This window comes from Dermochelys coriacea, chromosome 1 (genome assembly GCF_009764565.3).
Source record: "Dermochelys coriacea isolate rDerCor1 chromosome 1, rDerCor1.pri.v4, whole genome shotgun sequence".
In the NCBI taxonomy this organism is placed as follows: domain Eukaryota; kingdom Metazoa; phylum Chordata; order Testudines; family Dermochelyidae; genus Dermochelys; species Dermochelys coriacea.
The window spans coordinates 43,590,745-43,603,301 of NC_050068.2; the positions used below are offsets into that span (position 1 = coordinate 43,590,745).

At 47.3% G+C, this 12,557-nt stretch overlaps 1 protein-coding gene and 1 long non-coding RNA gene across 2 annotated transcripts in view; both read right to left on the reverse strand.

The window, feature by feature from the left end:
* ATP8A2 (ATPase phospholipid transporting 8A2) overlaps positions 1-10,566 on the reverse strand; it is a 663,533-nt gene extending 652,967 nt beyond the window's left edge. Inside the window, exon 1 of the mRNA XM_038388027.2 lies at positions 10,457-10,566. Coding sequence (XP_038243955.1) covers positions 10,457-10,532 — 76 coding nt within the window. The 5' untranslated portion in view covers positions 10,533-10,566. The remainder of the gene's footprint in view (positions 1-10,456) is intronic.
* On the reverse strand, positions 6,785-8,908 carry LOC122457908. The gene is made up of 2 exons (XR_006277632.1): positions 7,923-8,908; positions 6,785-6,903 (listed from the first exon to the last, which is right to left on the reverse strand). It is a non-coding gene; the product is annotated as an uncharacterized LOC122457908 (long non-coding RNA).
* Positions 10,567-12,557: the final 1,991 nt, after the last annotated feature.

Here is a 12,557-nt window from a genome sequence, read left to right on the forward strand (position 1 = left end):
ATACCCCCTGGAAGACCTATGTGTACTCCCAGGAGTACACATACCCCTGGTTGAGAACCACTGTGCTAGAGTGTTATTTCACACAGGATATGTCTACACTACATAGTTAACTTAGGTGATTGGCACCAGGGTTAGTCTAGCCTACGTGTGAGTACTCCCACAGCAAAGCCCTACCCACATTACTGTGTCCTCACCATTTCTGCACTTGCCTGTGTGCATCCGGGGTAGGGAGAGGCATATCCCATGGTTCTTTGTGCCAGATTCCTCCAGGAATCTTGTATCAATTGCAAGAGAACTTGTCCTTCCTTCAGGGGGAATTTAGGGAAGGAAGTTAGAGGACTATCAGCACTCAAGTAATTTCATCTGTGTCCTCACTACATAGTAGATGGTTTCCAGTTCACATTAAAGTGGAGTCTGGGGTCTACCCACACCTCCAGCTGGATAAACTAGCCCAGGCTTAAAGCACCTTCAAACCCAGGATTAACTGAGCAGTATAGACATACCTAATGTGGCTGCTCTCACTTGAACTATGTGGACTCGAGAAGAGTAAAGTCGAGTGTATATAACTTGTTATCTCTGCAGTAAGACCTAGCCTCAGACTTCACTGTGCTTATTTCTGAAGCTGATCTTCACAATAAAAATAATTAGTGAGGTCATTTCCTAAAAGGTACATCAACCTAAATATCACACTCCTATTTGAAAATATTTTACCTACTAGAATTACAAGTAACCTGTAAAATGACCATAAATGAAAGCAATTAGAGGAACAAAGTTTCTCTATTTCAGCCTTTTACTATGTACATTTAGCAGAACTTTGTGCATAATTAGAGTTAATTATTTGTATTGTGGCAGTGCCTAGGAGCCCTAGTCATGGACCAGGATCCCACTGTGCTAGATGCTGTACAAATACAGAACAAAAAGATAGTCGCCAGCCCAAAAGAGATTACAATCTAAGTATAATCAGTCTCAGCATTTCTCTTATGAAGTAAAGAGCAGCAGCCTTTACCAACCAGAATGTAGTAGGTTTCTGGGCCACTGTATTAAGAAAGACTAAATTCTTCACATGAACAAATGAAATAAATATTTAGAAAAGAAATTTAGGAAGAGTAGGGAAAGTATTTTCAGTAAGCTTGATGGTTTTGTGCTACAGATCCAAGATTTATAATTCAGTTCTCAAAGTCTTGAGAAGAAAGACTAATTTCCTCTCTACAAGAGTACATTCCAACTTCGGTCATACCCACTGAAGATTGTGGGGATAGACCACAGTGGATGATAACAGGATATTTATTTTTAATCTATTTGATCTCTACATTTTTACTGAAACCTAAAAATAAAAATCCAAAACCCTGTTTTGCAACCATCTAGTGCATTATTGACAATCGCTTATTTTTAGTGAACTTAAGGAGCCAGGAAGGAAAGGAAGAGGTACATCTTTTGATGTCTGTGGCTCCAAAAGCAAAGAGTTGGAGGCTTCTTAGAGAATAATTTAAATCTAATCAATCTGATCTAACTGGTACCGCATCATTGCAATTAGGGTTTAGATATGCAAAGTAAAAAAAATTTAAAAATCAATGAAGAAATGCATATAACTGGCCAAAGGGGCTAATTGCTTGAGTGGCAGGAGGGGCTATGCACTCATGGTGCCTGACTCTTCACTGCCTGGCACTCTGTGTAGTTATTTGCATCTGTGCTATTCCTGCTACCAAATAGATTGGTTGTGCTTTACATCCACTTAGCACAGGTGCAAATGACTAGACACAATACAAGTCTTTTCAATTTACTGTAGTACGGGCACCTTATATTAATTCAAAGTACATGTACTTGCTGCACCCTGTCCAGCTATAAGTCACTGAAACACTCAAAAAAAGAGAGAATACTTTACGGTCTGTAAGAATCAAAATGACAATATTCTAGACAAAAAGTTAACTCCTTCATGTAAGGGGACTGTTGCCCCATGACTAACATTCAGTGGGGGTGTTTTGGTTGGCTAGCTCCCAGTACTAAAAGGGGAAGAGTCTATGGAAAATCAGGACCCTGAGATTGATAGTCCCCAGCAACAATGGGGAGAGGCCAATGCTCCAGGTCAGCTTGAATGACAGGGCGGGCAGGGTAATCAGGGAGTCAGGAGGCCAGGGAGGTCCTACCTCCGTGTGAGCTGGATTTGCCTGGGTCAGGCAGAGTGGGGCCGAGCTAAGGAGAAAGCAGGGGCCCGAGCTGAGCTAGGGAGCAGAGCCGTGCCAGATCCAGAGAGAGAAGATCCAGTCCTGGGAGCAAAGCTGCAGCCCCAAAGCCAGAGGCACAGCCCAGAGAGAGCAGACTTGCCCTGGGAGGAGAGCTGCAGCAACCAGAGCCAGAGGGGCCAGAGAAGCAGCCCAGGGAGCTGGAGGCAGAGCAGTAGCAGCAGCAGTGCAGAGACAGAGTGGTGAAGCTGGGGCTGGAACAGTCCAGAGCTGGGTGCGGTGAGCATCTGGGGAGAGCGAGGGGGACCCTGAGCAGTGGGCCCAGCACAGGGAGATGCCTCAGTCAAGAGTTCGGCAGGCCAGGCTTGGATCATAACCCTGATAGGGTGGGGGCGACACTGGTAAGAAGGGTCCTACCACTTAGAGCCTGAGAGCGTAAGCCACCACCAGAGCAAGTGTCCAACACACAGCATCCCTGCAGCACAGCTAGGGCCTGAGAGGGCGGCCAGGGATTTACAAGGAACAGACTGTGAACTGCCCTGACATTCCAGAGACACTGTTTGTGATGTTCCCTGCCACAGAGCGGGGTGATGTGTTTCCTTTAACCTTTCTCATTTTCCCTTATTCTTTTTAAAATTAATTGTTGATTAAATAACTTGCATTTGCTTTAACTTGTATGTAATGGTCAGTGGGTCAGAGAAGTGCCCAGTGCAGAGAGAGTACCCCAGAGTGGGGACACCCTAACCCCTATCCTAGATAACCGCAGCAGGATTGGAGGTGGAGCCCCCCAGGAATTCTGGGCCCAGCCTTTTTTGGGGTTACGAGGACTCTGCCAGACAGGAGAGTGGAAGGGGAGTCCTCAAGGGCAGGGAGGCCACTGGGTAAAGGAAGTGGGAGCGAGGACTCAGATCCTTTCGCTAGCCCACTTCACCGGGGTAGTGCAGAAGCCAGGAAAGTTCCCCACAATAGCGGGACTATTCCCCCGCTTACATTAAAATAAAAAAAGTCCCCTTAAAAATAAATGGGGCTAGATTTTTACCAACAGGCGAATAAAAATCAGTGCTTTTTAGGTTGGAAATGTTCTGTTATCAGAGCTGAACTGTGAGAGGGAAAAGGTCTGAAATGGGATAACTAAGGAAAGTGTGAATAGCAATGGATCAAGACAGGGTTACCAGATCCAGACCATATATTCAAAAAGATACACCCACACACACATCCCATCACTTCTGAAAGGGTCCCTGCATTTTGCAATGCCATCACACAAACAACTTTGAAATTCAGTTGATCCTGACTGTGTGTAGCCTCAGACAGTTCCTGACTGTGAAAATGCATAGCTGGTTCCATTCAGCATAGTTAACTTTTCCTGAGCAAATTGTCTAGTCCGTTTAGTGAAAAAGAGATGCATGTGGCTATTCAAAGTTTTCTATCATCCTCCAGATAAATACTCAAAATAAAACGTAATTGACCCGTTCACCAAGCAATTGTGATAGTAATACTTTGTAGCTCTTGAGCAAGCAACCTTTGTGTCACTTTTCTAAATAGCATCTAAGGCCTTGTCTACACTACAGAGTTTTGTCAATGTAAGTTACACCAACAATCAAAAACTGGTATAATTACATCACTTGTGCATGTTCACAGAACGCTTCTTCTGTCGGTTGAGAGCGTCCACAGTGACAGCGAGAGTAGTGCCTGGTTAGTAGCTATCCCACTGTGCAACTCGCCACCTTCTGCAGCTAGGAGTTGTGGAAAGGCAGAGTGGATCACAGAGCATCATGGGTGTGGGCTCAATGTCCCATGATGCAGTTTTTTCTGTCTCATCATTCCATGGGCTTCGGACTATGTTTCAAGTTACTTTTCAGCGACCCGTTTACTATGCGCCCACTGTTTCTGCCTGAAAGGATGGATCCTGCACTGCTTTCTACTATTATGGTTACTGTTATGAACACAACGCGGCTGATCATGCAGTATGATGATCAGGTAGGATAGGGTAGGAAAGGGATAGGGTCCAGCATGACCTAGATAAATTGCAGGAATGCCCAAAAGAAATCTGATGAGGTTCAATAAGAACAAGTGCAGAGTCCTGCACTTAGGATGGAAGAATCCCCATGCACTGCTATGTGCTGGGGACTGACTAGCTAAGCGGCAGTTCTGCAGAAAAGGACCTGTGATTACTAAGGACAAAAAGTTGGATATGAGTCAACAATGTGCCCTTGTTGCCAACAAGGCTAACGGCATATTGAGCTGCATTAGGAGGAGCATTGCCAGCAGATCAAGGGAAGTGATTATTCCCCTCTATTTGGCACTTGTGAGGCCACATCTGGAGTACTGCATCCTATTTTGGGCCCCCCACTACAGAAAGGATGTGGATAAATTGGGAAGAGTCCAATGGAGGGCAATAAAAATTCTTAGGGGGTTGGGGCACATGACTTATGGGGAGAGGCTGAGGAAACTGGGCTTATTTAGTCTGCAGAAGAGAAGAGTGAGGGGGGATTTGATAGCAGCTTTCAACTATCTGAAGGGGAATTCCAAAGAAGATGGAGCTAAGCTGTTCTCAGTAGTGGCAGATGACAGAACAAGGAGCAATGCTCTCAAGTTGCAGTGGGGAAGGTCTAGGTTGGATATTACAAAAATCTATTTCACTAGGAGGGTGGTGAAGCACTGGAATGGGTTACCTCAAGAGGTGGTGGAATCGCCATCCTTGGAGGTTTTTAAGGCCCAGCCTGACAACGCCCTGGCTGGGATGATTTTGTTGGTGTTGTCCTGCTTTGAGCAGAGGATTGGACTAGATGATCTGCTGAGGTCTCTTCCAACCCTAAAATTCTATGATTCTATGATATCATGGGCTCCCAATCTGAACAGGAATCCAAGATGCCTGACCTGCCGTGTGCCATGGAAAGAAACAAAACCAGATTACTTTTGGCATTCATGGAGCAGCTGCACACAATGGACCGTCGCTTCTGGGGACGGGAAACAAGCACTGAGTGGTGGGATCAGATCGTTATGCTGGTCTGGGATGATAAGAAGTGGCTGCAGAACTTACACCAGAAAGGCACCTTCCTGGAACTGTGTGTGGCACTCGCCCCAGCACTGCAGCACAAGGACACCAAAATCAGAGCTGCCCTCTTGGGGGAGAAGTACGTGGCGATCACTGTGTGGAAACTGGTGACTCCAGACTGCTACTCATCAGTCACAAATCAGTTTGGAATTGGGAAGTTGACCATTGGGATTGCATTCATGCATGTACACAGGGCCATTAATTGCACCTACTATGAAGAACTCTTGGAAATGTGCATGAAATGGTGGATGGCTTTGCAGCAATGGGATTCCCTAAATGCGGTGGAGTGATAGCTGGAACACATGTCCCAATTTTAGCCCCAGAGCATCTTGCGACTGAGTAAATCAATAGAAAGGAGTATTTCTCTACGGTACAGCAGGCACTTGTGGATTGCCGTGGACGTTTCACTGATATCAATGTGGAGTGCTCAGGCAAGATGCATGACGCATGCATCTTCAGGACCACTGGCCTGTACAGAAAGCTGCAAGCAAGGACTTTCTTTTCAGAACAGAAGATGCCTGTGGGGGATGTTGAAATGCCCATAGTGATCCTGGGAGACTCAGCATACCCCTTATTCCCATGGCTCATGAAGCCTCACATGGGAAACCTGGACAGCAACAAGGAGCGTTTCAACAATAGGCTGAGCAGGTGCAGCATGACCATCCAACGAGTATTTGGCAGTTTAAAGGCATGCTGGCACTGCCTTTATGGCAGGTTAGACCTAAGTGAGGAAAATATTTCTATGGTCATAGCAGCCTGCTGTGCGCTGCATAATATTTGTGAGGCTAAAGGTGAAAAGTTTCCCCCGGAGTGGAGTGTGGAGGCAGATCACCTGGCAGCTGATTTTGAGCAGCCAGACACCAAGGCTATTAGAGGGGCACAACAGGGGGCTATTTGAATCAGGGAGGCTTTGAGGCACCATTTTGACAATGAGTTCCAGTCATGTGTCTTTCTATAAAGCCTTCTGCTATGATTTGTTAACTTGCTGCCTTGCATGAAAATTTTGATGATTGCTTCCTATGATTTGTAGTCTGCAAATGTACCAATTGCCACTGTGTATTAATTCCAGCAGCAACCACGGTGTGTAGGTGACAAATAAAGATTGATTATCTTTCAGAGAGTATTTTTTATTAAATACCAATTAACAACACACAGAAAATGCTTGCTGGAAAGGGAGATAACAGTGAAGGGCACTCTTCTGATGGAGTCTCCCATAGCTGTGTGTAACTCCAGCTAGCATTTTGGAAGCTGTCCGAAAGGGTGGAGTGAACGGGGTACTGGGACAGGATGGGAAGCTGCAAATAATGTGTGGGAGGAGTTTGGGGAGGGCATGGCAAGCAGTTCTGGATGGGCTGTGGGGGTGGGGGTGAGAACTCACGTATTCTGCCTGCAGCATGATTAGGGACTTCAACATCTCTGTTTCCTCCTCCATCACTTTTATCATCTGCTCCTGGCCCACTAAAATTTGCTTCTCGCTCTCCTTCCTCTCCTGCCTATCTATTTTAAAATTTTCATTTACTATTTCTCTCACACCCTGTGTTCTTGTTTTGCATCATCAGAGGATTGGGGGCACCTCCCGAAACATGTCCTCCTTGTTCCACCTCAGTCACTTCCTTATGTGGCAGACGAGCTCCACCGGTGTGTAGGGGTTTTCCCTGAAGGCCACATCTGCAGAAACACAAGAAACAATAAACAAAAGCATGACTATTACTGCACTCACAGCATCGAATCATAATAGTAAAATACACCTCTTTCTCACTGTCCCTTGGCAAGCACACAGCTCAGCAAACGCCCTACATATGGTGAGTTCGGCCGCTGGTGGGGGAGGGCCTCAATATGAGGAAAAGGATCTTGGTGTTTTTTTAACAGGATCACTGCAAGCAACTAGGGACAGAATTGTAAATTCTGCCACCATTTTCCATGGGCAAGGGTTCTTGAAGCCAAAATCTCACTCCTGAGGACAAGCAAGGATACAAGGGTGCATCGCTTGCATGTGTGTGGCTTCAGACCGGTTCCCTATGCTGCTTGCCTTTGTGTCACTTTGGGCCCTGCACAAGTGATTGCCAATTGGAGGAGGAAAGTTTCCTGCAACGGGGGCAGGAACAAAACAGCTCTGCCAAGGGATCTTCGGCAGAGGATTAGCAAGTACCTCCAGGAAAGTTTCCTAGAGCAGTGGTTCTCAAAACTTCAACCCCCTTCTGACAACAAAAATTACTACAGGACCCCAGGAGAGGGGACTGAAGACTGAGCCTGCCTGAGCCCCGCCACCCCTGGTGGTGATGGGCGGGCAAAGCTGAAGCCCAAGGACTTCTGCCCTGGGCAGGGAGCATGTAACCTTAGCCCAAGGCAGTGGGGCTTGGGCTTCAGCCCTGGGCAGTGGGGTTGGGCTTCAGACTTGCTGGGGCCCAGGGTCAACACCAGCCTTGGCGACCCTATTAAAATTGGAGTCCCGACCCACACTTTGAGAACCACTGTCCTAGAGAGAACTCTGGATGATTCCCATTAAATCTTGTGTATTAACACACTGTTCTGACCCACTGCATAGCTGCACAGGGAAATGTGAAGCACAGGCAAACACAGCTAGTCTTGTACATTTCTATCCCTTAACCCACTTCTAGCATAAAACAAAGCAAAGGACAGCTCTATCTCATATAACCAAGCAGCATCTATTCAAAAAGATAACTTACCAGAGCTCCCCTCTCCTGCATCATGCCCACCAGAGATGGACTGCTAGGACTGGCTCGAACCGTCGGGGGTCAAGAAGACGTCCTGGCTCGCCTCAGTACTGGACGACCCTGTCACCTGTCCCATCTTGTCCTTCAACTCCACTTCCTCGTCCACCACTTTGTCCTTGGGGTTGAGTCTGCTGTCCACTGTCTCCAACCCTCCTGAAGTATCCCTGGGGCTCTTGGCAGTGGAGGTGGAGTTGCCACTGAGGATGGCATCCAGCTCCTTATAGAAGTGGCAGGTCTTTGATGCAGCACCAGAGCTACGGTTTGACTCCCTTGTCTTCTGGTATGCCTGCCTCAGCTCCTTTATCTTCACATGGCACTGATGCGTGTCCTGTTCATAGCCCTTATCCAACATGCCACTAGAAATCTGACCATAGATACTGAAGTTCCTACAGCTGGAGCAGAATTGGAACTGCACAGCCTCCACTCCCTACAGAGCGAGCAGACCCAACAACTCATGTGAGCTCCAAATGGGAGAGCATTTGCTGTGTGGAGCTTCCATGGGAAAATGTGGGAAGGAAACGCCAAGAAAACAGAAAGTGGAATTTCAAAAATTTCCTGTCCTTTAAAAGGGATGGGGCAGATGCTTGTGACCCGGGTGCAGTGCAGAGGAGTTCAAATTGCTGACCAGAGAGGTCAGGATTGGCATTGTGGCACATCTCCTGGAGGTCATTTACAGCAACAACCAAGCACAGAGTCTACACTGACACTTTGTCTATCTAACTTTCCCGCAAAAAGCTCTACACCTCTCATTGAGGTGGTTTTATTATATCCGCAATGGAAGAGCCTTTTGTCAAAGGCAAAAGCATTGTAGTGTGTACACCTCCACTGTTTTGTCGGTGAAAGCTGACTTTTGTGAACAAAACTCTGCAGACAAGGCCTAATTCTGCTCTCACACCAGTGTAAAGCCTTGTCCAGACATAAAAGTTGCACAGTTTAAACCTGGGTGTAAACAAGGATTAAATCAGAAGTACCTCCACTGAGGCTATTGAAGGTATATAATACAGTAAGACTGGCATAAGTGAGATCAGAATGGGAATCTTTTCATTGGGGATTCAGTGGAGCCAGGATTTCACCCCAAATTATTCTAGTTTCCTCTTCTTTCTTATGAAGCAGATTAAAGGAATTCACCTACATGGACATTTTAGGAAATTTTATAATCCATCCCTAGGCAATCCTACAGTCATATCAAATGGCATATTGCAATAAAGTTGACTTTCATCGTATGCAAGTGAAGGCACAAGTGAAGTTCCAGTAACTACTAAGTGAGCTGTAGCTCAGGAAAGCTTATGCTCAAATAAATTTGTTAGTCTCTAAGGTGCCACAAGTACTCCTTTTCTTTTTACTGGCCCTTTATTGACAAGTGCCTGCATTAAGATTTCTCCAATCATGATCAGAGTTTCAGTGCAAGCACATTCACTTATGAATGTGCTTGCTGGTTTACCTCCAGTAAAAAGAATACTTACCTCATCCCCTCCCACCCCCCATCCCCCACTACAGGAAATAAAACAATTTTATAGGCGCATAAGGAATTCTTCTGCCTAAAACAAACCATCAAAAACAGAGGGGGGCACTGATTACACAGCTTCTGAACCTAGAGAACATGTCCTTAGCTATGCTATGTCTAAAGGGCAGCATCCTTTCTATGAGCCCCAGATTCTCTACACTCAGGGCTTAACGCACGCTTCATAGCGTACACGGGAAGGGATCATCGTTGTGAAAGACAATTCAGGTTACCAAAGCTCATATGCATCCTGTGTCTGTTTGCGTAGACTTTTGTGTGTGTTGGTGCAGATGTGTTGTTTGTGTGATTTTGTGTTCTTATGTACGATTTACGCGTTCTGGGTATGGCAGCGCCGGTGTATTGTTTTGTGTGGCGTGTGTATTTGTGTGTTGTGCGGCTCTATTGGTGTGTGTGTGTGTGTGTGTGTGTTCCTCGTGTGTGCGCCCACCTATTGCACGCCCACCCGAACCTGCAGCGCTGTGACCTGCTCGTAGCTCTGCAGACTGCAGCAAGCCCTTGCAAAAGTCCCATATGCAACAACACTGCATCAGAGCAAACAAAAGCACCCAGCCGGGACACGGCGTCGAAAGCACACCACGAAACCGCTGCTGCGGAGAGAACTGGGGCTTCTCCCATCCTTTCCCCCAGCAAAAGGGGAGATGATTGCACCCCGAATCAATGCGCTCATTGGCTGGCGGGGGGCGGGGGGGGGGAGTCTAAGCCTGAACAGGATTCCCGCTGCTACTGTGTCTCATTAAATTGGCAACCGCTATAAATTAGCTTGACAGCTGACGTCAAGCTGCAGGATATTAACAACAAACCAACCAACCCCCCCTCGCTCCCTCCCCCCCCCCGGCCAAGAGAAGGAGGACGAGGCGGCTGCTGCGCGACGGTCGGGGGTAGGTTCCCCCTCCTCCGCCAGACCTGTCCCTCCCCCCCCCCCTTCAGGCTGCGGGGCATCCTCGCCCCCCCCCCCCGCCCTTACCAGCCGCGGAATGGATCCTGGACTTTCTCTGCAGAGACATCCTCAGCGCCCTGCCCAGGCCAGCCCCGCTCGGCATGATGCTGCCGCCGGGCGCGGGGGGGACACGCGCCGCCGGGCGGGGGCGAAGCCCGCAGGCCCCGGCGAAGGCAGCAGCCGGGGCAACACGCGCGCCGCGCCGCTGCGGCTCCCGCCACCTCTGGGCCGGCTGCGCGGGACGGGAGCTCGGGCGGGGGAGCTGAGCTGGAGGCGCGAGCCGCAGGAGGGCGCAGGGCGAGAGATGCCTTTGCGGGGGGGGGAGGGGGGCGGCGGGTCTGCCTCGTGTCAGCGGGTGGCAGGGGCTGCCCCGTGCTCTGGTCAGGGCTGGAGCCCCCAGAGACAGCCATTTGGCAACGTGGGCCCGATCCTGTCCCCATGCACTTCAGTGGGGGCAAGACCAGGGCAAGGCTCTTGGTTTGTCCAGGAAATGCATCCGATGCAGTGAGCTGTAGCTCACGAAAGCTTATGCTCCAATAAATGTGTTAGTCTCTAAGGTGCCACAAGTCCTCCTTTTCTTTTTGCGAATACAGACTAACACGGCTGCTCCTCTGAAACCTGTCCACACACAGTGTGGCTGGGCGCTGCGCAGGAGGCAATCACAAGATGAAAGCAGCCCCCTGGGAATGCCGGCCTGGAGAGAGGCCTGCTCCTGGCAGTGAGATAAAACTATCAAGTGCCTGGATGAACCTCCAGCCTTGGCTGGGCATGACTTTTTCACTCTGCTAATGCAACAAAGCCATGGGTCTTTTTTTTTTTTTTTAAGAGTTATTTTTCGAAATCTGAGCGCCGCATTATCACAAGGGACATCACACTGTTCACCAAGGTCAGGCACTCAAGACAACAGGAGCATTGTGGAAAAATCGAAGGCAGGATATAGAGCCAATTCTTTACTACCCATGCTATTGCTATTAATAAAAATAATGTATACTGCCTGTCACAAGAAGCTCAGGATGCTTTGTAAAAATACGCGGTTACTGCACTCATCACCATGGTAGAAGAATCTAATGCTTCACAGCAATACAGGGAGGTATGTATACATTATTGGCCCATTTCGTAGATAGTACAGAGGAATCTGACTCTGATTCTCTACTGCCTTGCACCTCAGGTAGCCATTTGTGCTTGAGCAAAGTACTACTGTTGTGAGTCTTATCAACTTACAACCTAATTTGCACAAGGTTCAATTCAATGGAGAATTATCCCCACACAGAAGTAAGCGATTGGCCCTAGATTGTACAGGAAAGTCTACAGCAAAGCCAGGCCTAGTACCCAGATCTCCTGACTCCTAAGAATGTACCTTCAGTCATTCAGAAACTATCCTTCTCCTGTGCAGCAAATTGCACACCTCCTTCCAGTTTATAAACAGAGTTTATCCAAAATATGTAGTTCTTACATAGATGTAACCACCAAGTAAATCAAGGATAAGTAAATTAAGAAAAATATTAATCCTAATATTGTTTACCTTTTACAGTACATAACATTTTATTTCTTCAGTATGTTGTGCAAATGTTCACAGCACAGAGGTACCAAAGATAGCCAAGGCTAGGAGGAAAATAAAAAACAAAGTCGCGTCAGCCAAAATTTTCAAACTGGGCACTTCAATCCATATTTAGTCACCTGATCATTAGCCTGATTTTGTGTGGCTCTGAACCCACATAACTGCCATTGGAGTGGCTTCCCTCTCCTCAATGCTAAGAGATAGTGACTCTCAGTAGCAGTTTTCAACAGACTCTACATTGCAGGGCCAAATTTCACTCTCAGTTACATGGGTGAGCTCAAAAACAGCATGCTGTAAAGGATATGTTGGAGTAAACAAGAGGTGCCTGTCAAATCATTCATCACCCACTTTAAAGAGGTCAAAAAGGCAGCATTTACTGGTTGTAGCATCCTAGAGAAAATTACTTCAAGATTGTTTATTGGAGGTATATTTGGTTAAACTTAAACAAATGTATAAAATAGCTCTGGTCTCATTTGGAGGAACATGGAATCTTTATACACTGATGGTGGACTTGCCCAAAGGTATGCAATTTCTGGGCATCAGTAAAATGTTAGAGCCATACACAAACAC